This window comes from Dendrobates tinctorius, unplaced genomic scaffold (genome assembly GCF_039654945.1).
Source record: "Dendrobates tinctorius isolate UK_male_01 unplaced genomic scaffold, ASM3965494v1 ptg000027l, whole genome shotgun sequence".
Taxonomy (NCBI): domain Eukaryota; kingdom Metazoa; phylum Chordata; class Amphibia; order Anura; family Dendrobatidae; genus Dendrobates; species Dendrobates tinctorius.
In genome coordinates this window covers 1,462,604-1,487,286 of record NW_027361695.1, presented here as the reverse complement: position 1 = coordinate 1,487,286, position 24,683 = coordinate 1,462,604, and the positions used below count along the sequence as shown (strand labels likewise).

General features: G+C 46.0%; 1 protein-coding gene across 2 annotated transcripts in view; it reads left to right on the top strand.

Moving 5' to 3' along the window:
• IL17RC (interleukin 17 receptor C) overlaps positions 1–11,480 on the top strand; it is a 58,765-nt gene extending 47,285 nt beyond the window's left edge. For both annotated transcript variants that reach the window (XM_073569645.1, XM_073569644.1), the window contains 5 exons: positions 123–191; positions 689–740; positions 4,687–4,782; positions 4,954–4,989; positions 10,101–11,480. In XM_073569645.1, coding sequence (XP_073425746.1) covers positions 123–191; positions 689–740; positions 4,687–4,782; positions 4,954–4,989; positions 10,101–10,774 — 927 coding nt within the window. In that variant the 3' untranslated portion in view covers positions 10,775–11,480. The remainder of the gene's footprint in view (positions 1–122; positions 192–688; positions 741–4,686; positions 4,783–4,953; positions 4,990–10,100) is intronic.
• Positions 11,481–24,683: the final 13,203 nt, after the last annotated feature.

Sequence of the window (24,683 nt, the reverse complement as noted above, 5' to 3'; positions counted from 1 at the left end):
TCTTTTTTATTTTGTACTTTTAATGTCCATTGCCTAGTTATTGATTATGTGCCGTTATAGTCAACGTGATAAAGTGATCATAGAAGCGTACGCGGCCATTATAACCCCCATCCTCCGTCCAGGTGAGAAGAGGAACAGGATTCCTAGAGCAGAAGATAGTGGAGGACATCATCGCAGGGGAATGTATGAAGGTGAGAACGGACCAAACCAACAGTTCTCATTATTCCATCAGTAAAGTTTAATCATTGAAAAGTTCTACAAGTTCTTCAGCCATCATCGTTTGGAAGATCTCTGCTTGCTGTCAGCGAACAATAACCTTCTTGTTGTTGACATCCTGAGGAAGAAAACCCACAAGGCCCTAAAATATTTCTCACAGCTGAAAGTTTGCTACAATTACAATTTTACTGTAAAAATATCCCGATTGTTGGCTACAAGTCTGGATACAAGTTTCTGAAGGTTTTTTTTTTTCATTTTTTAGACTTCAGATGTAATAAGTAATGTTCCCCCCAGTCACTGACAGCAATCAGAGATCTGGAAAATGATGAAGAATCCGAATACAAGAAATAAAAGAAAGCTGTAAAAAGTGAATTACCGAAAACATGAAACCCCCTTATGGAAGTAGCTAATAGTGTTATAGTGAGACCGCACGTCCTGCAAGAGTTCATGCAAAACTTGTCTGTCTTTATAGATCTTCAAACCAGATAAAAATCATGAGTTCTACGCCTGCAATGTGGAAAAGTGTAAGTATAAAGTAGTGGATTTATATACATGCGGCAATTTATCAGGACACAGCTCACCTCCTCCTCCTCCTGTACAATGACTGATAACACCTCTATATACTGTAGATAACACAGGATCCACCATTCACAATAGGTGATGTCATAGCTCCTCTACTCCTCCTGTACAATGACTGATAACACCTCTATATACCAAACCCCATAACCTCACTCTTCAACATCACTGAAGGGGAGCTTAATCGTCTCTTCTCCAAATCGCACCTCACAACCTGTGCACTCGACCCCATCCCATCCCACCTCCTCTCCAACCTCACCACCACACTTATCCCATCCCTAACCCACTTCTTCAACCTATCACTAACGTCCGGTACCTTCCCTTCTGCTTTCAAACATGCCACAATCACGCCTATCCTTAAAAAGCCAACCCTCGACCCGAGCGCTATGTCCAGCTATCGCCCAATATCGTTGCTTCCATTCGCTTCCAAACTCCTGGAGCAGCACGTCCACACTGAACTCTCCTCCCACCTATCATCTAACTTGCTCTTTGACAATCTACAATCTGGTTTCCGTCCCCATCACTCCACTGAGACAGCCCTGACCAAAATTACTAACGACCTACTTACAGCCAAAGCGGACAATACTCTATACTCCTGCTCCTAGACCTGTCCTCTGCATTCGACACAGTTGACCACTGCCTCCTACTACAGATCCTCTCCTCCTTCGGCATCAAAGGCCTTGCCCTATCCTGGATCTCCTCATACCTCTCCAACCGCACATTCAGCGTCTCCCACACCACCTACTCATCCCACCCTCTCTCTGTTGGAGTCCCCCAAGGCTCTGTTTTAGGACCTCTACTCTTCTCAATCTATACACTTGGTCTGGGGCAACTCAAAGTCCCACGGATTCCACTACCACCTTTATGCGGATGACACTCAGATCTACCTCTCTGGCCCAGACGTCACCTCTCTGCTCTCCAGAATCCCAGAGTGTCTATCAGCCATATCCTCCTTCTTCTCCTCTCGCTTCTTCAAACTCAATGTAGACAAATCTGAACTCATCATCTTTCCTCCATCTCACAGATCTTCCTTACCCGACCTATCTATCACAATTAATGACATCACACTTTCCCCAGTACTGGAAGTCCGCTGCCTTGGAGTAACCTTTGACTCTGCCCTGTCCTTCAAACCGCACATCCAAGCTCTTTCTACCTCCTGTCGCCTCCAGCTCAAAAATATTTCCAGAATCCGTCCTTTCCTCAACCCTCAATCTACCAAAATGCTTGTGCATGCCCTCATCATCTCCCGCCTTGACTACTGCAACATCCTTTTCTGTGGCCTCCCTGCTAACACCCTCGCACCTCTCCAGTCCATCCTTAACTCTGCCTCCCGATTAATTCATCTCTCTCCTCGCTACTCCTCCGCTTCTCCCCTCTGCAAATCTCTTCACTGGCTCCCATTCCCTCAGCGTATCCAGATCAAATTACTAATACTGACCTACAAGGCCATCTATAACCTGTCTCCCCCATATATCTCTGAACTAATCTCCCGATACCTTCCCTCACGTAATCTCCGGTTCTCCCAAGACCTCCTTCTCTCCACACTTATTCGCTCCTCACCCAACCGCCTCCAAGACTTCTCCCTAATAGCCCCTATCCTCTGGAATTCTTTGCCCCAACAAGTCCGACTATCAACCACATTCGGATCCTTCAGACGGAACCTGAAAACACAACTCTTCAGGAAAGCCTACAGCCTGCAATGATCCCCGCTACCTCCTTCTCTCTCACCACTACCCGTGATATCACCTCAACCAACACCGAAACTGCTGCAACCCCCCAACCTACTGTCTCCTTCCCCACCATCCTGTAGCATGTAAGCCCGAAAGGGCAGGGTCCTCTCCCCTCTGTATCAGTCTGTCATTGTTAGTTTGTTTACTGTAAGTGATATCTGTAATTTGTATGTAACCCCTTGTCATGTACAGCACCATGGAACCAATGGTGCTATATAAATAAATAATAATATATACAGCTGATAACACAGGATCCACCATTCACAATAGGTGATATCACAGCTCACCTCCTCCTCCTGTACAATGACTGATAACACCTATATATACAGTAGATAACACAGGATCCACCATTCACAATAGGTGATGTCACAGCTCACCTCCTCCTCCTATACAATGACTGATAGCACCTCTATATACAGTAGATAACACAGGATCCACCACTCACAACAGGTGATGTCACAGCTCACCTCCTCCTTCTGTACAATAACCTTTGCCCAGATTAGCTCATGTTTATGTAGTTGGAGGGAACTATGTGCAGTATTTGCTTCCAATTATCTCACGTTCTGACCCTTTAGTGACCCAGAACCTTACACAGATGAGCAGCCAAGAGAACTAGAGGAAGTAAAATGGCAGTAAAGTTAATGTGATTTATAATGTTATTAATTTTATTAAAGTAGATCTGTCACCAGGTTTCACAATGCAAACTGCATTAAATAATGTCAAGATCTTTTGGACCTGATGAGGCTGGTGTGCTTACTGAGAAAGTCCAAGTCAGAATGGCTGTGCAATCCTTGTATTAAAATGAGCATTTAGGAGTCCAGCTGAGTGAGAGCTCATGAGCCTAAGGGTAATTAGTCTCCATCCACCCGGCCTGAGTGACAGCGGTCCAGTCTCTGATAACTCATCCAGTCTGCTGCAGCTTGTCAGGAGCACCGTAGATTGTACGCAGAGGAGAGGGACACTGAGGAGCTGTCAATCAAGTTAGGTGGGCGGAGATTGAATTGAAACTTTCAGAAACGATTATACAGTTGTGGTGTCATGGGTTTGCAAAGTAAGTACACCAGCCACATCAGAATTATGATTTTTTTTTTTATAATGTGTGCAGCTTATATTGTGATATCTGACTACTTTTTGTCTATTTTTTTATTATATTATTATGCATTTTTTTTATTATTGATGAATTTATATTATTATTTTTACTATATTATTATCATTATTATTATTATGTCTTTTAATCACTTTTTACACTATTTTCACCTCCAAAAAAGTAAAACAAAAATAGAAAACTCAAAATTTGTTTCAAATGTATCACTTCACCATTTTTAATATTTTTTGGGCAATGTGCGCTATAGTCGCAACTCGCGGAAAGCTACATGGTGCCGCATTATTGCTGAATCTCCTCTCGTGGCTACAAGCTGCGGAAAGAATCAACCCGTCACATCCACATAGGCAGCGGTGGGCACATAGCAGGGAGGTGGACCCCGCATCTAGTAAGGAGACCCCCGGAGAGAAGGGGCCGCCGTGGTGGGGACGCCCATGCGGCATAGATATGTTCCCTATAAACGTCCAGTGTGAACGCGGCTGTAGATTTGATTCTTATTCACGATCAGTGCTGCAAGAAAAGTCAATAAACGGGGAAAACCTTCCCCCCCCCCCCCCCCGGAGCCGCCGGCCTCCAGTTCCTGCTATTAAATCATTTCTTGGAAACGTATCATCTTTCTCTTTCACTTTTCCCGTGTTAGTCCTCTTCACATATAATGTCATGGAACGATGCCGCCTACGATCTGTGCTAATGAGTTTACAGCACGCAAATCATTAAAAAAAAATAATGAATGTATATATAAAAAAGCAATAAAAAAAGAATAATTTACCAAATCACCTTTCCAGTCTACTACATATCATATTTAAAGGGGTTTTCCAGGATTAGAAACTAGAACGAGCATCTGGTTTTGCCGTCTAAGAGCATTAGCGTTAATGGAGCTGAGCTGCAATACCACTCCCAACCATGTGAGGTGCTGTGGTTTTTTTTTTTTTTTTTTAAATAATACAATCATGGTTTTCTACACCGTTGGCTATAATGGAGAATTACTTTATCAGTACGTTACAAAGGATTAGAAAGTTGTTTGACTGCTTTATAACTATTTAATTATTTCTATTTCTTCAGATGAAAGATCCAGATGGAACTGGTCTCGGGCGTTGTGTCTTTTGGCCATCGCCTGCTTTGTGCTGATATTGCTTCTAAAAAGTGAAAATCTCAAAAGTAAGTTTCATGTTATGATATCGCGCCTTCACCGTGTAATACTGCACTTCTCCTCTAGTGGCCGCTGTAGGGAAAATGAGTCACAGGCTACAAATCCCAGGAGAAATCACTTGATCGCCGGAGTAAATGGAAATTTTTTTTATTTTAATTACTTTCTTACTTGTTTTGCAGAGTGGATAAAGTCGGTGACTACAGAAAAATCTCTCAGTAAGTACTAATTATAAAGCTGTAATTTGCATACTCCTTACAAATTGACTGATGTGGTCCAGGAATATCAGAATACTGATTAAGATTTCTTGATATCAATAATTGTTTTCCTGGTATACAGATCATGCATCGCGAGCGTGCAGGTCCCATCTTGTTATTGTAGAAGCCTCGGAAGTCGATCAGTGTGTTTACCCTTTAACTGTTTGACGCTTGAATCAGGGTTATCAAAGGAGAGCTCATATATCGGTGTGTGTGTGTGGGGGGGGGGGGGCGACACCTGGTACCTGCCCAAATCGGCAGAACAGGGCATTGTAAAGCCAAACGCCACTTTATTCATTCTCTATGGGACTGCCAACAAAAGCAAAACATCGCTCCATTCATTCTCTATGGGGCTGCTGATAAAAGCTGAACGCCGCTCCATTCATTCTCTATGGGACAGACAGTAAAAGCTGATCGCCGCACCATTTATTCTCTATGGGACTGCCGTTAAAAGTCGAGTGGCGCTCCAATCATTCTCTATGGGGCTGGCGATTAAAGCTGAACGCCGCTCCATTCATTTTTTATGGGACTGATTTTAAAAGCCCAACGCCGCTCCATTCATTATCTATGGGGCTGCCAACAGAAACTGAACGCCGCTCCATTAATTCTCTATGGGGCTGCCGATAGAAACTGAACGCCGCTCCATTCATTCTCTATGGGGCTGCCGATAGAAACTGAACGCCGCTCCATTCATTCTCTATGGGGCTGCCGATAGAAACTGAACGCCGCTCCATTCATTCTCTATGGGGCTGCCGATAGAAACTGAACGCCGCTCCATTCATTCTCTATGGGGCTGCCGATAGAAACTGAACGCCGCTCCATTCATTCTCTATGGGGCTGCCGATAGAAACTGAACGCCGCTCCATTCATTCTCTATGGGGCTGCCGATAGAAACTGAACGTCGCTCCATTCATTCTCTATGGGGCTGCCGATAGAAACTGAACGCCGCTCCATTCATTCTCTATGGGGCTGCCGATAGAAACTGAACGCCGCTCCATTCAGTCTCTATGGGGCTGCCGATAGAAAGTGAACGCCGCTCCATTCATTCTCTATGGGGCTGCAGATAGAAACTGAACGCCGCTCCATTCATTCTCTCTGGGGCTGCAGATAGAAACTGAACGCCGCTCCATTCATTCTCTCTGGGGCTGGCGATTAAAGCTGAACGCCGCTCCATTCATTTTTTATGAGACTGATTTTAAAAGCCCAACGCCGCTCCATTCATTCTTTATGGGGCTGCCGATAGAATCTGAACGCCGCTCCATTCATTCTCTATGGGGCTGCCGATAGAAACTGAACGCCGCGCCATTCATTCTCTATGGGGCTGCCGATAGAGAGTGAACGCCGCTCCATTCATTCTCTATGGGGCTGCCGATAGAAACTGAACGTCGCTCCATTAATTTTTTATGGGACTAATTTTAAAAGCCCAACGCCGCTCCATTCATTCTCTATGGGGCTGCCGATAGAAACTGAACGCCGCTCCATTCATTCTCTATGGGGCTGCCGATAGAAACTGAACGCCGCTCCATTCATTCTCTATGGGGCTGCCGACAGAAACTGAACGCCGCTCCATTCATTCTCTATGGGGCTGCCGATAGAAACTGAACACCGCTCCATTCATTCTCTATGGGGCTGCCGACAGAAACTGAACGCCGCTCCATTCATTCTCTATGGGGCTGCCGATAGAAACTGAACGTCGCTCCATTCATTCTCTATGGGGCTGCCGATAGAAACTGAACGCCGCTCCATTCATTCTCTATGGGGCTGCCGACAGAAACTGAACGCCGCTCCATTCATTCTCTATGGGGCTGCCGATAGAAAGTGAACGCCGCTCCATTCAGTCTCTATGGGGCTGCCGATAGAAAGTGAACGCCGCTCCATTCAGTCTCTATGGGGCTGCCGATAGAAAGTGAACGCCGCTCCATTCATTCTCTATGGGGCTGCAGATAGAAACTGAACGCCGCTCCATTCATTCTCTCTGGGGCTGGCGATTAAAGCTGAACGCCGCTCCATTCATTTTTTTATGGGACTGATTTTAAAAGCCCAACGCTGCTCCATTCATTCTTTATGGGGCTGCCGATAGAATCTGAACGCCGCTCCATTCATTCTCTATGGGGCTGCCGATAGAAAGTGAACGCCGCGCCATTCATTCTCTATGGGGCTGCCGATAGAAAGTGAACGCCGCTCCATTCATTCTCTATGGGGCTGCCGATAGAAAGTGAACGCCGCTCCATTCATTCTCTATGGGGCTGCAGATAGAAACTGAACGCCGCTCCATTCATTCTCTCTGGGGCTGGCGATTAAAGCTGAACGCCGCTCCATTCATTTTTTTATGGGACTGATTTTAAAAGCCCAACGCCGCTCCATTCATTCTTTATGGGGCTGCCGATAGAATCTGAACGCCGCTCCATTCATTCTCTATGGGGCTGCCGATAGAAAGTGAACGCCGCGCCATTCATTCTCTATGGGGCTGCCGATAGAAAGTGAACGCCGCTCCATTCAATCTCTATGGGGCTGCCGATAGAAACTGAACGCCGCTCCATTCATTCTCTATGGGGCTGCCGACAGAAACTGAACGCCGCTCCATTCATTCTCTATGGGGCTGCCGATAGAAACTGAACACCGCTCCATTCATTCTCTATGGGGCTGCCGACAGAAACTGAACGCCGCTCCATTCATTCTCTATGGGGCTGCCGATAGAAACTGAACGTCGCTCCATTCATTCTCTATGGGGCTGCCGATAGAAACTGAACGCCGCTCCATTCATTCTCTATGGGGCTGCCGATAGAAAGTGAACGCCGCTCCATTCAGTCTCTATGGGGCTGCCGATAGAAAGTGAACGCCGCTCCATTCAGTCTCTATGGGGCTGCCGATAGAAAGTGAACGCCGCTCCATTCATTCTCTATGGGGCTGCAGATAGAAACTGAACGCCGCTCCATTCATTCTCTCTGGGGCTGGCGATTAAAGCTGAACGCCGCTCCATTCATTTTTTATGGGACTGATTTTAAAAGCCCAACGCCGCTCCATTCATTCTTTATGGGGCTGCCGATAGAATCTGAACGCCGCTCCATTCATTCTCTATGGGGCTGCCGATAGAAAGTGAACGCCGCGCCATTCATTCTCTATGGGGCTGCCGATAGAAAGTGAACGCCGCTCCATTCATTCTCTATGGGGCTGCCGATAGAAAGTGAACGCCGCTCCATTCATTCTCTATGGGGCTGCAGATAGAAACTGAACGCCGCTCCATTCATTCTCTCTGGGGCTGGCGATTAAAGCTGAACGCCGCTCCATTCATTTTTTATGGGACTGATTTTAAAAGCCCAACGCCGCTCCATTCATTCTTTATGGGGCTGCCGATAGAATCTGAACGCCGCTCCATTCATTCTCTATGGGGCTGCCGATAGAAAGTGAACGCCGCGCCATTCATTCTCTATGGGGCTGCCGATAGAAAGTGAACGCCGCTCCATTCAATCTCTATGGGGCTGCCGATAGAAACTGAACGCCGCTCCATTCATTCTCTATGGGGCTGCCGATAGAAACTGAACGCCGCTCCATTCATTCTCTATGGGGCTGCCGATAGAAAGTGAACGCCGCTCCATTCAGTCTCTATGGGGCTGCCGATAGAAAGTGAACGCCGCTCAATTCATTCTCTATGGGGCTGCAGATAGAAACTGAACGCCGCTCCATTCATTCTCTCTGGGGCTGGCGATTAAAGCTGAACGCCGCTCCATTCATTTTTTATGGGACTGATTTTAAAAGCCCAACGCCGCTCCATTCATTCTTTATGGGGCTGCCGATAGAATCTGAACGCCGCTCCATTCATTCTCTATGGGGCTGCCGATAGAAAGTGAACGCCGCGCCATTCATTCTCTATGGGGCTGCAGATAGAAAGTGAACGCCGCTCCATTCATTCTCTATGGGGCTGCCGATAGAAACTGAACGTCGCTCCATTAATTTTTTATGGGACTGATTTTAAAAGCCCAACGCCGCACCATTCATTCTCTATGGGGCTGCCGATAGAAACTGAACGTCGCTCCATTAATTTTTTATGGGACTGATTTTAAAAGCCCAACGCCGCACCATTCATTCTCTATGGGGCTGCCGATAGAAACTGAACGCCGCTCCATTCATTCTCTATGGGGCTGCCGATAGAAACTGAACGCCGCTCCATTCATTCTCTATGGGGCTGCCGACAGAAACTGAACGCCGCTCCATTCATTCTCTATGGGGCTGCCGATAGAAACTGAACACCGCTCCATTCATTCTCTATGGGGCTGCCGACAGAAACTGAACGCCGCTCCATTCATTCTCTATGGGGCTGCCGATAGAAACTGAACGCCGCTCCATTGATGCTCTATGCGGCTGCCGATAGAAACTGAACACCGCTCCATTCATTCTCTATTGGACAGCACTCAACTTTTTTCGACAGCTCCATACAGAATGAATGGAGTGGTGGTCAAGCTAAGGAAACTGCAACCTCATTCTTCTGATGGTGCAGGTCACTGCAGTCAGACTCCGGTCGATCTATAAGTTACCACTGATCCTGTATATAGGTGTAAAATGTCTTTGCTTGGACAAGCCCTTTAAAGAACAATCTTATAGTGCCATGGTTTGTTTCTTGGCTTTAAGCTTGGGTAGGGCTTCAGTTCATGTTAGAAGAACTGCCACCCCACGTGGAGGAAGGAAAGCTCTGACTAATCTGCGTACCACAAAATGGATTTCACACCGGTTGTCACTGTTTTCCCTCTAGTTCTGGTGACATCCAAATTGTAGGTCTACACGATTAAGCAAATTGCGACTCTTTGGCTTCTCCTTCTGGGCAAAACCATGCATTTTTTAAGCCCTGGTGGGACAGTGGTAGCAAGAAATGCCTTTGACGAGAGAATCCTTTTGGCCCAGTGGGTGAGGGAACGTTTGGGGCTTCCAGTAGACGAAGTCTAGGAGTATTTTTGTGGGTAATATTTCAATGGTTTCCTTCAAGGATAACTGACACCAGCTTCCTGACCCCTTTAAAACCAAAAACACTCAAAGTCCCATCAAAATAACTGAAACCAACTTTTTTTTTGTCTTCTCAGGTGAAATCTTCAGTAACCGTAGAGTCTTGATTCTTTATCCTCCTGACACCAAAGAATATGAAAACCTCGTGCGGGTCTTTGCCTCTTCTTTGAAGGGTCTCCAATTGGACGTAGTCTTGGACCAGTGGCATCGTATAAAAATGAGTGAAATTGGCCCCATGGTTTGGTACCAAAAAGAGAAAGACACTGTTCTTAAGAAGAACGGCTTGATCGTTCTCCTCTTCTCCGAAGGTACCAAAGAGAAGTACATTGCCTGGAAGGCCCAGGATCCGACGCAACGCAACGACCTGGATCCATACCAGACATTTGGAGCTGTGCTAAACTGTGTGGAACCGGATTTTTGTAAAAAGAGGGACTTGGAGAGATACATTGTTGCCACTTTCAGCCCTTCCCGTCAGAACTCTGTCCCCGAGCCATTCAATTCAGTCCTTGCCTATGAGTTACCTTTAAGTCTTGAAAAGTTTTTAAAGGAAATTGCAGGGGTCAACGCCAAGAAACTTGGCCATAGACAACTGAAGAGAGAGTCTAACAAAATCCGGAAGAAACTCTCCGTCAGGGACACGACGGAATCTGTGAATTCTGTAGGAAATGTTGCGGTGGAAATACAGCCCTTAGTGCAAGTCACGAGTAACGTGCCTTACACATATGGTGGAGGATGCGGGCACACTTTATAAGCTGAAGGAAAAGCTTGAAATGGCACCAGGCGGACATCAGAGTTTACATAATTTGGTAAAGGAATCAAGAGAAGATTCCTGAAATGGACATATTGTAGATCCTTTTGAAGGGTCAAGAATGACAAAATAAAACCGGGTATGAGGGCGACGCCACTAAAACTCCAGCATTTACTACAATGTCTGAATCATCTAGTTTCCTCCCCCCCAAAAAGAACTCCTGAACACTGGGATTATAGTGGAGACTTCCAAAGAAAACCTCAGCTGTAAACTTCAACTTTTTGACCACTAGGGGGTAGCGTAGAGACGTCAATAGTATACAGTAAGCTCCCTCTAGTGGCGGCTGCTGGTCATCAGAATTTTATCACTCTAGTCGTTGTCTAAGCAGAAGATGTGGAGCTGTGTATAAGGAGTAAGAGATGTGACTACTATATCATATGAAGATTGGATTTGTTGCTTCCAGCTTTATTGAATTGGTAGAAAAAGCTGATTTTTTTTTTTTTTTTTATTGTCTGACATTCAGAGCATTTCCCAATTCTGGTGCTGTTTTATCAACTAGTTTCTATGAAACGAGACTTGAATTTTCACCCCTGTCTGTATATGTGCATTTTTTGTAATTATTTCTTAATTTATGACATCAAAAATCTCATCTGCAAAAAAATTGTGAAATCTTGAAAGACATGAAGGAAATAAAAATGTATTAGTTTTATTATCGAGTCATTTAATTCCAGGTATTACTGTGGAATTAAAGAAAGACTCCGGGCGTCACATAATAGCAATGACCCCATTTACCAGAACAGTATTTTTCTAAATTAAAGGGAGTGTACCGTACAAAAAAAAAAAAGTAATACAACTTACTAATCTTCAAATTAAAAGTTTTGGGCGCAGGTCCTATTTTGGACTATGTGTAGGGGCTGGCTCACTTCTAGTAGCAAAGCCAGTCCCCTTATTTGTCACAGTCCAATTTCCATCTGCTTTGAAGGTCATAGTGGCCCTCTGACCAATTGGGCCCCTGCGTCTATGATATGTCGGCCCCTGAGCTGGGGCTCTTCAATGAGATCTAGGACCCTCCCTAACCTCTGGGCATCAGCAGTAATCATGGGAAGCTACAGAGGCCACTACAGGGAAATGGAGTATTACGTGGCAGAGAGGGGTTCTGCCCTATGAGACAGCCTGGTCCATGGGGGAAGGACACAGCCTGGTCCATGGGGGAAGGACACAGCCTGGTCCATGGGGGGGGGGGGGGGAAGGACACAGCCTGGTCCATGGGGGAAGGACACAGCCTGGTCCATGGGGGAAGGACACAGCCTGGTCCATGGGGGAAGGACACAGCCTGGTCCATGGGGGAAGGACACAGCCTGGTCCATGGGGGAAGGACACAGCCTGGTCCATGGGGGGGGAAGGACACTGCCTGGTCCATGGGGGAAGGACACAGCCTGGTCCATGGGGGAAGGACACAGCCTGGTCCATGGGGGGGGGAAGGACACAGCCTGGTCCATGGGGGGGGGGAGGACACTGCCTGGTCCATGGGGGGGGGACACTGCCTGGTCCATGGGGGGGGGAAGGACACTGCCTGGTCCATGGGGGGGGGAAGGACACTGCCTGGTCCATGGGGGGGGGAAGGACACTGCCTGGTCCATGGGGGGGGGACACTGCCTGGTCCATGGGGGGGGGAAGGACACTGCCTGGTCCATGGGGGGGGGGAAGGACACTGCCTGGTCCATGGGGGGGGGAAGGACACTGCCTGGTCCATGGGGGGGGGGGGGGAGGACACTGCCTGGTCCATGGGGGGGGGGAAGGACACTGCCTGGTCCATGGGGGGGGGGAAGGACACTGCCTGGTCCATGGGGGAAGGACACTGCCTGGCTTGTTTATTCGATAAGGGTCATGGCAGTAGCATCCATAGCTGAAAACACGCATTTACTGAGTGCAGCGTACAAGAGTCTCCTTGTGAAACTGGGTCTGAGCAGAAAAAGTAAATTGATGTGCATGCAAAATGTAATTGCATATGAACACATGACCTTTACACAGAGAAAACCAAAAGCAAAACACAAAACAAATATCCTGGAATAGAAAAGTAAAAAAATATATTGCAAAAATTGCATGAAGGTAGTAATAATAGTAATAATAAGGGTATTTAGTTAACATAATTTTGATCAAAATAATGTAGAAGCCATCCCGCCACGTCACGGCAACCCTTGTGGGACAGTCCTAACTCTTGTATTTAAAACCTTTCCACTTGTCAAGTGACGTGAATGTGAACAAGGACAGAGGGACTGAACCACCAGTAATAGTATAGGCCAGACAGGATGGATTTTCCAACTCAGAAACAGGGCGGTCACACCCTTATATGCACAGAATGCACAATGAAACAAATGAGAAACTGGGTCTGAGCAGAAAAAGTAAATTAATGTGCATGCAAAATGTAATTGCATATGAACACATGACCTTTACAAAGAGAAAACCAAAAGCAAAACACAAAACAAATATCCTGGAATAAAAAAGTAAAAAAATATATTGCAAAAATTGCATGAAGGTAGTAATAATAGTAATAATAAGGGTATTTAGTTAACATAATTTTGATCAAAATAATGTTAACTAAATACCCTTATTATTACTATTATTACTACCTTCATGCAATTTTTGCAATATATTTTTTTACTTTTTTATTCCAAGAGTCTCCTTGTGTAGCGTCCAGGTGAGCAAGTGGAAGGGCGCCAAACCCACAGGTGACGTATCCTTCATGTCTACAATGTAAATATTAAATGGAAACCATCAGCGCCAATGTAAATAAATAAACCCGGCCCCGATTGTCCCCAGATAAGATGTGACGGTTCCGTTATCACAACGTCACCGCCTGACGCAGGGTTTCACCTCTGCATCAAATTTCCAAAAGGGCATTCATACGGAAGGAAAAGCTCCTGTACGGGACTAGGGACCATCTTCTATTTTGGCCGATATGGACCTAATTTTAATTAGGGTCTGACATTTCCATATAATGGGGGTAAATTCTAGAGGTTGACATTGAGGAATTGCTACTTATGCAATTGTATTCTGTTAAGGTATGGGGATAATATGGGGCCTTTAAAAGAGGGGACTGAGAATTGGGTAGGTAAATGGCCTTACAGTTCTGAGGACAAACCCCCAGGGCCATAATGAGGGCGCCACTCCTTTTTTGTACTCCTCGGTTTATCATCAAGGCAAAGGATCAGCCTTATCTTGTAAACTTCAAGCCCAGTTATAAGTTATTGATAACAGGGACGAAGATGTGACCGGGATCAAACGTGATGTCACAGATCATTCTTCAGAAATAAGATTTACACTTTCCACCCGGGCAGAGAAAATTAAATAAAATTCAAATATATATACATTTTATAAAGTTTTTAGAACCCGACTCAATTGAAAGCTTCATCAGGGGCTTCCCATGGAAACTATGAATAAGCACATGTGGACATTACTGGTGGTACCTTCTATTAAAGTAAGAAAACCCTACAATGGTCACTGATGTGTCTGGCCCAGGACTATTATACCATACCGAAAAAAAAAAATATATACAAATTGATCTTATCTATATTAATAATAATAAAACCAGTACCTACAATTGGGAAAATGACATAAAGGGAACCACAACAGGGCTGCACATGACAATGTGCAGAAGAATAAATGACATTGCAAAATACTCCTGATCACCTAGGTCGTATGCCATGGGCATACATCAGTGACTATGAAAATGAGTGGGGTAAAACTTACAGCTAACCGGTCTAACGCTCCATATGGTAAGTAATGAGCCTCCTGGATCAGATACTGAGCACCTAAACACTGAAGATAGTCAGGGTAATGATAGAAAAACTGCCAGAAATACAAAATAGCAGTCAGAATCCCCATACAGACTGTGGTTGTGAAATATTGACTCACGTTTCGCCTCGCTTCATCACGGGGGGGGGGGATATCACTTTTATTTCTCCCAAGGTCGTGTTTCCCCAGGTTTTCTTTTTGGTGTAGGTCCGCTTCAAAAATCACCGGAGTAATCTCTACAAACACTTGACTCTTCCTATTCATTTTTATTATAAAAATCATTTTGCGGGTCATGCGCTCAGTGATTTGAGCCATGTTTTCCCGCATCAGGGTTTTGAAAAACACTTGATGGGAGAAAAGAAAGTGCAAGGTCACTTCTAAGAAGTAAAGGGGTTTCCCCAACCACAGACTTTTATGATTGTTTCCTTATGTTCTGCATTAATCCCTCATCCAGAAACGCGTATCCTCATTTTCAGGATACAAGGAGGTTTCAGTGGTTCATCGCATGCGGGAGCATCTCCATTCACAAGACCCCCAGCGAATGGGTGCAGAACCAAAAGTAGGGGAGCTACTGACTTAGTCTATGACTGTTTTCTTCCAAATGCAGCGCCACCTTTGACCACAGGTGGTGTGTGGTATTACAGCTCAGCCTCATTCACTTCTAGCCTCAATACTAGACAGGAGCCTGGACTAATTCCATCCAGCCCCTTCCAAACCCAGGCACAGGGGTCAAACTAAAAACCTGTTCTCGGATCATTGGGGGTGAAACATGAATTATCACGTCTGCTCCTGAAAGTGTAAAGGATATTTTTATTTTGGGACTTTTCAGCTGAGCAGTGGGGGCATCGTGTGTCGGGCCTCCATTAATTCGGGGGGTCAAACTGGCATAGATTCTATCGCGCAAGAGAATCAGGTCATTTGTGTTAATGACACTCGGATCAAACTCTGTTACGATCATTTCACTTTTTTGATTCATCCTCTGGACTCCGGGAGCTGGTGGACCCTTAGGGCAGGGTAGGGCAGGGGTGTCTGGGGCCCACCAGGGGAATGGACTCTAGGGGCCCACCCTACAGCTATAGGCAGATATTTGTCAGTCGTTTATCCTGATTATAGCGGAACATCGGCTGTAAAACACAGGCGGCTCCTGCACATCTACTGTGCGCCCCCATAACGGGATGTATAATTACGGTAGTTTACATTAATGGGATTCTTTGGTTAAAACAAGTTATCACCGATCCATAGGTGGACTCCACAGCTTAGGTGATCGCTTAGGTCCAACCATTAGAAACTGCATCGATTGAAAGAACGAGGAGGTTTTATCGTTGATAGAACACTTATCCTAAATTTAAAATGGAGCGGCAGGTGGGATGTCTGACCGCAGCTCCATTCATTCTCTTTGGGGCTTCTAGAGAAAAAACAAGTGCAGCCACTGAGGGAATGAATGGATCAGTGGTTAAGTCAGACATGGGGATGAAAAGTTCCACATTTTGCTGAATGGGTCCAAGTAGTCAGACCCCCCCCCCAATCAATACGTTATCACTTATCCTGTAGAGAGGTGATTACTTTTTTTTCACAGGTGAACCCCTGTAACTATATCTCTGACGCTGTGATCCAAGTATTTAATCTCTAATGGAAATAAAGAGTCTTCGCCTAGGTAATATCAGAGAGAACAAATGACTGCCATACACAACACAAACCCCTATACCAAGACCAATAATACCACATACAGGGAACAAATACAACCACACCATGACCAGACCATAGTGACCGTATAACACTGCATACAAGGAACAAATCCTGCCAGACCATGAACAGATCACGTGGTGACCAACTAATACCACAATCAAGGGACAAATACAGCCACACCATGACCATACCACATATTACCACCACATAGTGACTGCATAATATGACATATTACCAGCATATAGGGACAAAATAATACCACATACAAGGAGAAATACTGCCACACCGTGACCAGATGACAAATTACCACCACATAGTGACCGAATACTACAATACTGATCATGAATACAAACCACAATACTAACAACACTTATTACCACCAGTAACATTATACACAGTACCTCTGTATATAGTGTCAGTGTACAGGTAATACAGGGATCACCAGTGATATTATACACAGGAGCTCTGTTTATACTGTCAGTGTACAGGTAATACAGTGATCACCAGTGACATTACACACAAGAGCTCTGTATATAGTGTGTGTCCAGATAATACAATGATCACTAGTGACATTATACACAGGAGCTCTGTATATAGTATATAGTGTACAGGTAATACTGGGATCACCAGTGACATTATACACATGAGCTCTGTATAAAGTGTCAGTGTACAGGTAATACAGTGATCAACAGTGACATTATACACATGAGCTCTGTACACAGTATACAGTATATAGTGTAAGTGTACAAGTAACACACTGACTCACCTGTGATGTCTGTAGTTGGAAGTCTTTCATCTTCATCCAGTGCAGACCACCATCACTGGTTCCAGCAAGGACTCAGATCTGCAGAAAATAAGTTATTTATAGTGATCACTTCCAAAGCACATTCCCCACTATTTTCCTCGACCTCTACACTATGTTAGATGAAGAAAAAAAGACAGTGCCGCCCAGCACAGTAGCAGGACCCCCTTTTGTTCTCCCCCATGGAAGACAGTATCCTCAAAAGTAAATTAAATTACAGCAGTAACAATGTCCCCTGATTGGCCCCTACAGTAATTATGTTGCCACTTGCCACAATAAACCAATAATGTATGTTCCTCATCCTGACCTCCATTGCCACCCCTTTAATAAGGTGCCAGATCCAGGGCCCCTTTATTTAATGTCCCCATCCTGGACCCCAATGTCCACTTTAATAATGTCACCTCCCTTGGCCCCTATGTCCGACCCTATGGCCACAACATTGCCCAATCACGGAGGGGGGATTCTTCTCACCTTCTTGCGTTCCCCGGCGTCCTCTTGTGGCTTCATATTTGGAGTGGTCGTTAAAATGACTGCCGACTGCCGCCTTGACAGGGCGCTCTGCTCTGTGACAGGCCGCGCGCTGACATCACATAGCAGTAACATTGAAAGGCCGCCGGCTTACAAAGGTTGCAGGAGTAGTTTAACAAAACTGCTATGTGACATCAACGCATGGCCTGTCACAGAGCAGAGCGCCCTGTCACAGCTGCAGCCGGCATTCATCTAGATGAGCACTGCCGCCAGGGTCTGCTCCAGGTTTTCATGGACCTCGGGCGAAAGAGTATCAGTGGGTCCCTTTAACACATGCCAGAATTCCTGATGCATAGATAAAAAATACAGGTATAGTACAATATATGGGCACCACATAGTCCTCCACACAGTATTATGGGCACCTCATAGTCCTCCATACAGTATTATAGGCACCACATAGTCCTCCATAGAGTATTATAGGCACCACATAGTCCTCCATAGAGTATTATAGGCACCACATAGTCCGCCATACAGTATTATTGTTAGGAATCTGGGTCATTCTATTCATATGCAGCAACCCAGATTCTCACATTTGTCTCCAGAGGCTAAGTCCTTTTTCCATGCTTCTGAGCATGCTCACGGGACTAGCTCTCATTGGAGTTCAGGAGTCAGGTGCTCAGGTCCTGCTCCTGATTTGATTGGTTATGCTCGGGGCTCTGGAGATTTCCGGCAGGTCCCGTACGCTATAAAAAATGTGCATGGCCGCTATGCCATGCGCTAGTATTTTCTATACTTGCTGCTGTATGTATGGTGATGGATGCTTGGTCTGGTGAATGACTTATGAAACCCCTTCCCTCGGATATTACGTTTGTGTGAGTGATTGGGGACAGCCAGTATTGCGCTAGCGCCAGCGCGCTCAAGCATCCTTCGTTACAGCAGCCAGCGTTCTGCATTGCGCCTGCTAAATTAGCGCTTGCAGTCGCTTTTGGCGTCCGCAGTTGCGACGCCGTGCACACGGTCTGCCACGGTAAGTCTATCCGGCTGTAGTGCTGTCTTGAGCTACTCCGATCCCTGGCTACCGCACGTGTGCCGCTGATGGTCTGTGAAGCTGATACAGACTCAGCGTTCTTTGTATTTTTGTATTGCTTGCAGCTGTGTCTGTGACCTCAACAGAGCTACTTTTGTGCACCAGGTGCAGTTAAACCTTGTGCACATTATTGTCCCTGTGTCCTGCCACTTTAGCAGCGGTTATCACACCTGCCGCACGGTGGACCCCGGGCGGCGAACACGTTTATTTATAATTTTTTTTAAGCGTGTTCCGCCGCCTTAACAATTATGGGCACCACATAGTCCGCCATACATTATTATGGGAAATCACATAGTCCGCCATACAGTATTATGGGCAACACATAGTAATCCATACAGTATTATGGGCATCTCATAGCCCACCATACAGTATTATGGGCACCACATAGTCCGCCATACAGTATTATGGGCATCACATAGTCCGCCATACAGTATTATGGGCACCACATAGTCCGCCATACAGTATTATGGGCACCACATAGTAATCCATACAGTATTATGGGCATCTCATAGCCCACCATACAATAGTATGGGCACCACATAGTCCGCCATACAGTATTATGGACATCACATAGTCCGCCATACAGTATTATGGGCACCACATAGTCCGCCATACAGTATTATGGGCACCACATAGTAATCCATACAGTATTATGGGCATCTCATAGCCCACCATACAGTATTATGGGCACCACATAGTCCTCCATACAGTATTATGGGCATCACATAGCCCACCATACAGTATTATGGGCACCACATAGTCCGCCATACATTATTATGGGAAATCACATAGTCCGCCATACAGTATTATGGGCAACACATAGTCCACCATACAATAGTATGGGCACCACATAGTCCTCCATACAGTATTATGGGCATCACATAGCCCACCATACAGTATTATGGGCACCACATAGTAATCCATACAGTATTATGGGCTCCTCATAGCCCACCATACAGTATTATGGGCACCACATAGTCCTCCATACAGTATTATGGGCATCACATAGCCCACCATACAGTATTATGGGCACCACATAGTCCGCCATACATTATTATGGGAAATCACATAGTCCGCCATACAGTATTATGGGCAACACATAGTCCACCATACAATAGTATGGGCACCACATAGTCCGCCATACAGTATTATGGGCACCACATAGTCCGCCATACAGTATTATGGGCACCACATAGTCCTCCATACAGTATTATGGGCACCACATAGTCCGCCATACATTATTATGGGAAATCACATAGTCCGCCATACAGTATTATGGGCACCACATAGTCCGCCATACAGTATTATGGGCATCACATAGTCCGCCATACAGTATTATGGGCATCACATAGTCCGCCATACAGTATTATGGGCACCACATAGTCCGCCATACAGTATTATGGGCACCTCATAGTCCTCCATACAGTATTATGGGCACCTCATAGCCCTCCATACAGTATTATGGGCACCACATAGCCCACCATACAGTATTATGGGAAATCACATAGTCCGCCATACAGTATTATGGGCAACACATAGTCCACCATACAATAGTATGGGCACCACATAGTCGCCATACAGTATTATGGGCATCACATAGTCCGCCATACAGTATTATGGGCACCACATAGTCCGCCATACAGTATTATGGGCACCACATAGTCTTCCATACAGTGTTATGGGCACCACATAGTCCGCCATACAGTATTATGGGCACCACATAGTGATCCATAAAGTATTATGGGCTCCTCATAGTCCACCATACAGTATTATGGGCACCACATAGTCCGCCATACATTATTATGGGAAACCACATAGTCCGCCATACAGTATTATGGGCAACACATAGTCCACCATACAATATTATGGGCACCATATAGTCCACCATACAGTATTATGGGCACCACATAGTCCGCCATACAGTATTATGGGCACCACATAGTCCGCCACACAGTATTATGGGCACCATATAGTGATCCATACAGTATTATGGGCTCCTCATAGTCCACCATACAGTATTATGGGCACCACATAGTCCGCCATACATTATTATGGGAAACCACATAGTCCGCCATACAGTATTATGGGCAACACATAGTCCACCATACAATATTATGGGCAACACATAATCCACCATACAGTATTATGGGCACCACATAGTCCGCCATACAGTATTATGGGCACCACATAGTCCGCCATACAGTATTATGGGCACCACATAGTCCGCCATGCAGTATTATGGGCTACATATAATGCTCATTCATACAGTATATCACGGGCCCCATGCAATGCTCCTCCACAGTATTATGGGCCCTCTGCTCCTCCATACAGTATATTATGGGCTCCCATGCTCCTCCATACAGTATATTATGGGACCCCATGCTCCACACAATATTATGGGCCCTCTGCTCCTCCATAAAGTATATTATGGGCCTCCAAGCTCCTCCATACAGTATATTATGGGCCCCATGCTCCACCATACAGTATATTATGGCCCCCATGCGCCTCCATGCAGTTTATTATGGGCCCCATGCACCACCATACAGTATATTATGGGCCCCCTGCTCCTCCATACAGTATATTATGTCCCCCATGCTCCTCCATACAGTATATTGTGGGCCCCCTGCTTCTTCATACAGTATATTATGGGCCCCCCATGCACCTCCATACAGTATATTATGGCCCCCATGCTCCTCCATACAGTATATTATGGGCCCCCTGCTCCTCCATACAGTATATTATGGGCCCCCATGCTCCTCCATACAGTATATTATGGGCCCCATGCACCTCCATACAGTATATTATGGGCCCCATCCTCCTCCATACAGTATATTATGGGCCCCCATGTTCCTCCATACAGTATATTATGGGCCCCATGCACCTCCATACAGTATATTATGGGCCCCCTGCTCCTCCATACAGTATATTATGGGCCCCCTGCTCCTCCATACAGTATATTATGGGCCCCCTGCTCCTCCATACAGTATACTATGGGCCCCCATGCTCCTCCATACAGTATATTATGGGCCCCATGTACCTCCATACAGTATATTATGGGCCCCCTGCTCCTCTATACAGCACATCATGGGGCCCATGTAATGCTGCATATATAAAGAAAAAAAATCACATACCTCTCCCGTTCCCACCGCAGGTCCCGTGCACTCAGCGTCTCTCCTGGCTCTGCAATGCTCAGGACAGAGAGGGCGCACAGGGATGATGTCACCCTCTGCCCTGAGACACTGCAGAATCAGAGGGTGCTGAAGAAGACCCGGCAGCTGCCAGAACGAGGAGAGGTGAGTATTAGGGGGGGCCCCGATGCCAGAACTGGACCCCATGGTGTGTCCCACTCCCATCCCCTATTCACTCAGGGCCCCCAGCGCTTACCTGGGCTCGCCGGGTGGTGCCGCCGGCCCTGGCCGTGGGCCGGGAGTCGGGACCTCGCAGTCGGGACACGTGCGTCTGGATCATTCTCAGACTTAAAGGCCTGCATCCCTAATTTTTTTTCCTCCTTCTCTTCCTCCTCCCTGGGGCGGCTGGGCCCACCGGGCATTTCACCGGTATCCCGGTGGGCCAGACCGACCCTGCCTTAGGGTATGTGCACACGCTGCGGAATGCTCTGCGGATTTTTCCACGCGGATTTAGTAAAATCTGCAGGTTAGAAGACCTGCGGTTTATCTGCAGATTACCCTGCGGTTTTGCCCTGCGGTTTATCACCTCTACAATGCAGCAGATGGCAAACCGCAGCGGACATGTCAATTCTTTCTGTGGATTTGAAACGGCAGCAAATCCGCACGGAAAATTCCGCAGCATCTGCACTGCGGTTTTCATTTTCCATTCATTTTAATGGTACTGTACAATGCAACGGATTCTGCTGCGGATTCGCAGCAGAATCCGCAGCGTGTGCACGCAACCTTAGGCTGTGTTCACACGACGATGTTGACACTGCGGATTTAAAAAACGCAACGTGTGAATACGGCCTTCATTAGAAAACGTTGCTTTCAACCTTTACCAATTAGGGTATGTGCACACGTTGCGGATTTGGCCCTGCGGATCTGCAGCAGTTCCGCAGACATTGTACAGTACAATGTTAACCAATGGATTTTAAAAACCGCAGTGCACATGCTGCAGATTTTTCTGCGGTTTTAAATCCGTAGCATGTCAATTCTTTCTGCGGATTCCACAGTGGTTTGGCACCTGTTCCATTGTCCAGGTGTCAAACCGCAGGCAAATCCGCAGGTCACTTTACCTGCGGTTTTACCTGCAAATCCGCACGGAAAAATCCGCAGGTGAATCCGCAGCGTGTGCACATACCCTGACTGAAGTTGCAGCAATGTCTGAGGGTCATCTCATCTCCTTCTTAGTGGCGGCCTCTGGTGGCCTATATGTGCATAGCAGTTAAAGTGGTGCTACAGATTAGTATAGAGTGAGGCTGGATGGTGAGGCTAGGTGGTGCAGCTTCTCTGCATGCAGAGGTGAATTGTCGCTTGGTTTACCAGCAAAACCACGAAGCCACTCACCTCTGCCTGTGGGTATGGGTTGGTTTGGTTCAGAATGGATAAAATCTGCATCCAAAAAGGAATTTTTTCCCAAATTCCAAAAGTTGTATATGTCTATATCCCCTCAAGAGTATTCAGAATTGAGAGTCCTCGGTGGTTGATACCTTTTAACGGCTAACTGAAAAGATGGTAACACATTGCAAGCTTTCGATGTGAAGCGGAATAGTCATTATGGGAGAGAGATAAGCATAAATGTTGGAACAGTTCATAGATAAGGAGTGTGAAAGTTTTATTGCCCTCTGCTTGGGGTCTGGTTCTGTGTTGTGTGATGACCCCAGAAGGTCTGAAGAGAAAATTGTATCCCTGGTCATAACGTGATGGACATTAAATTACTTGTATTAAAAGGTAACTTCAAGTCTCTGGGCGGTTGCGCACGTCCAGATAATTCCGGTACCTGAGAAAACGGTCCTGGAGCTATCTGTGTCCGTGTAGATACGTTGATCTCCATGAGTTCATTCATCTTCATTTTTCACAGTCTTCTACTAGGCATTGCTCCTACCAGCCAGTTTCCTACTCCACACTGATGAGGGGCAATACCCCGAAACAGCGGTCTGTGGATGGATACCATGTTTTGGCATAGGTGGTTTCCTTCATTGGAGACTGCCCTTCCCGTGGTCGTTCCTTCCCGGGGTAAGACCTGGATAGTCATTGCTTGCGTTGAGAAACGTGATGGTGTCTCCGCGGCTTGTGTTTTGCATATTTCCCATAAGGGATGGGGGCAGTGCTCTAGAATCACTGCGTTGAGAAACATGTGATGGTGTCTCCGCAGAGTTGGATGTTGATCTCGATGAGTTCATTCGTCCTCATTTTTCACGTGTAGATACGTAGGCCATCTGTGTGCTGTCCGTGTATTGAAAAAAATTGTTTCAATGTAAACCCTATGACTTTTAAAAACGCACACGGACGGCACACAGACGCCATCCGTGTGCGATACGTGTTTACACGCACCCATTGACTTGTATGGGTCCGTGTGATCCGTGCTGTTGCACAAAAACGGACATGTCAGCGTATTTTACACACGGTCCGTGAAAACACGCTGATATGTGCATAGACCCATTCATTAGAATGAGTCTACGTGTGTCAGTGTCTCCGGTAGGTGAGAAAACTGTCACCACACGTACCGGAGACACTGACGTGTGAAACTGCCCTCAGAGAGAGAGAGAAGAATGCACAAATATATGAAAACTTTTGACACACTCGGTGCAGGAATGAATGTGTGGCATGGATTTATGTCTTTTTACATCAAGGAATTTGCTCTTCAGACCTTCTGGGGTCATCACACAACACAGAACCAGACCCCAATCAGAGGTCAATAAAACTTTCACACTCCTTATCTATGAACTGTTCCAACATTTATGTTTCTCCCTCTCCCACAATGACAATTCTGCTTCACATCACTTGTCTTATCTATTGCGTTATTTCTGTGCTGTCTTGTGTATAAATCTGTGATTCTTCAGATTTTGTATTAGTCTAGCCTGATGAAGAGACCGGAGTAGTCTGGAAAGCTGCAATGTGTTA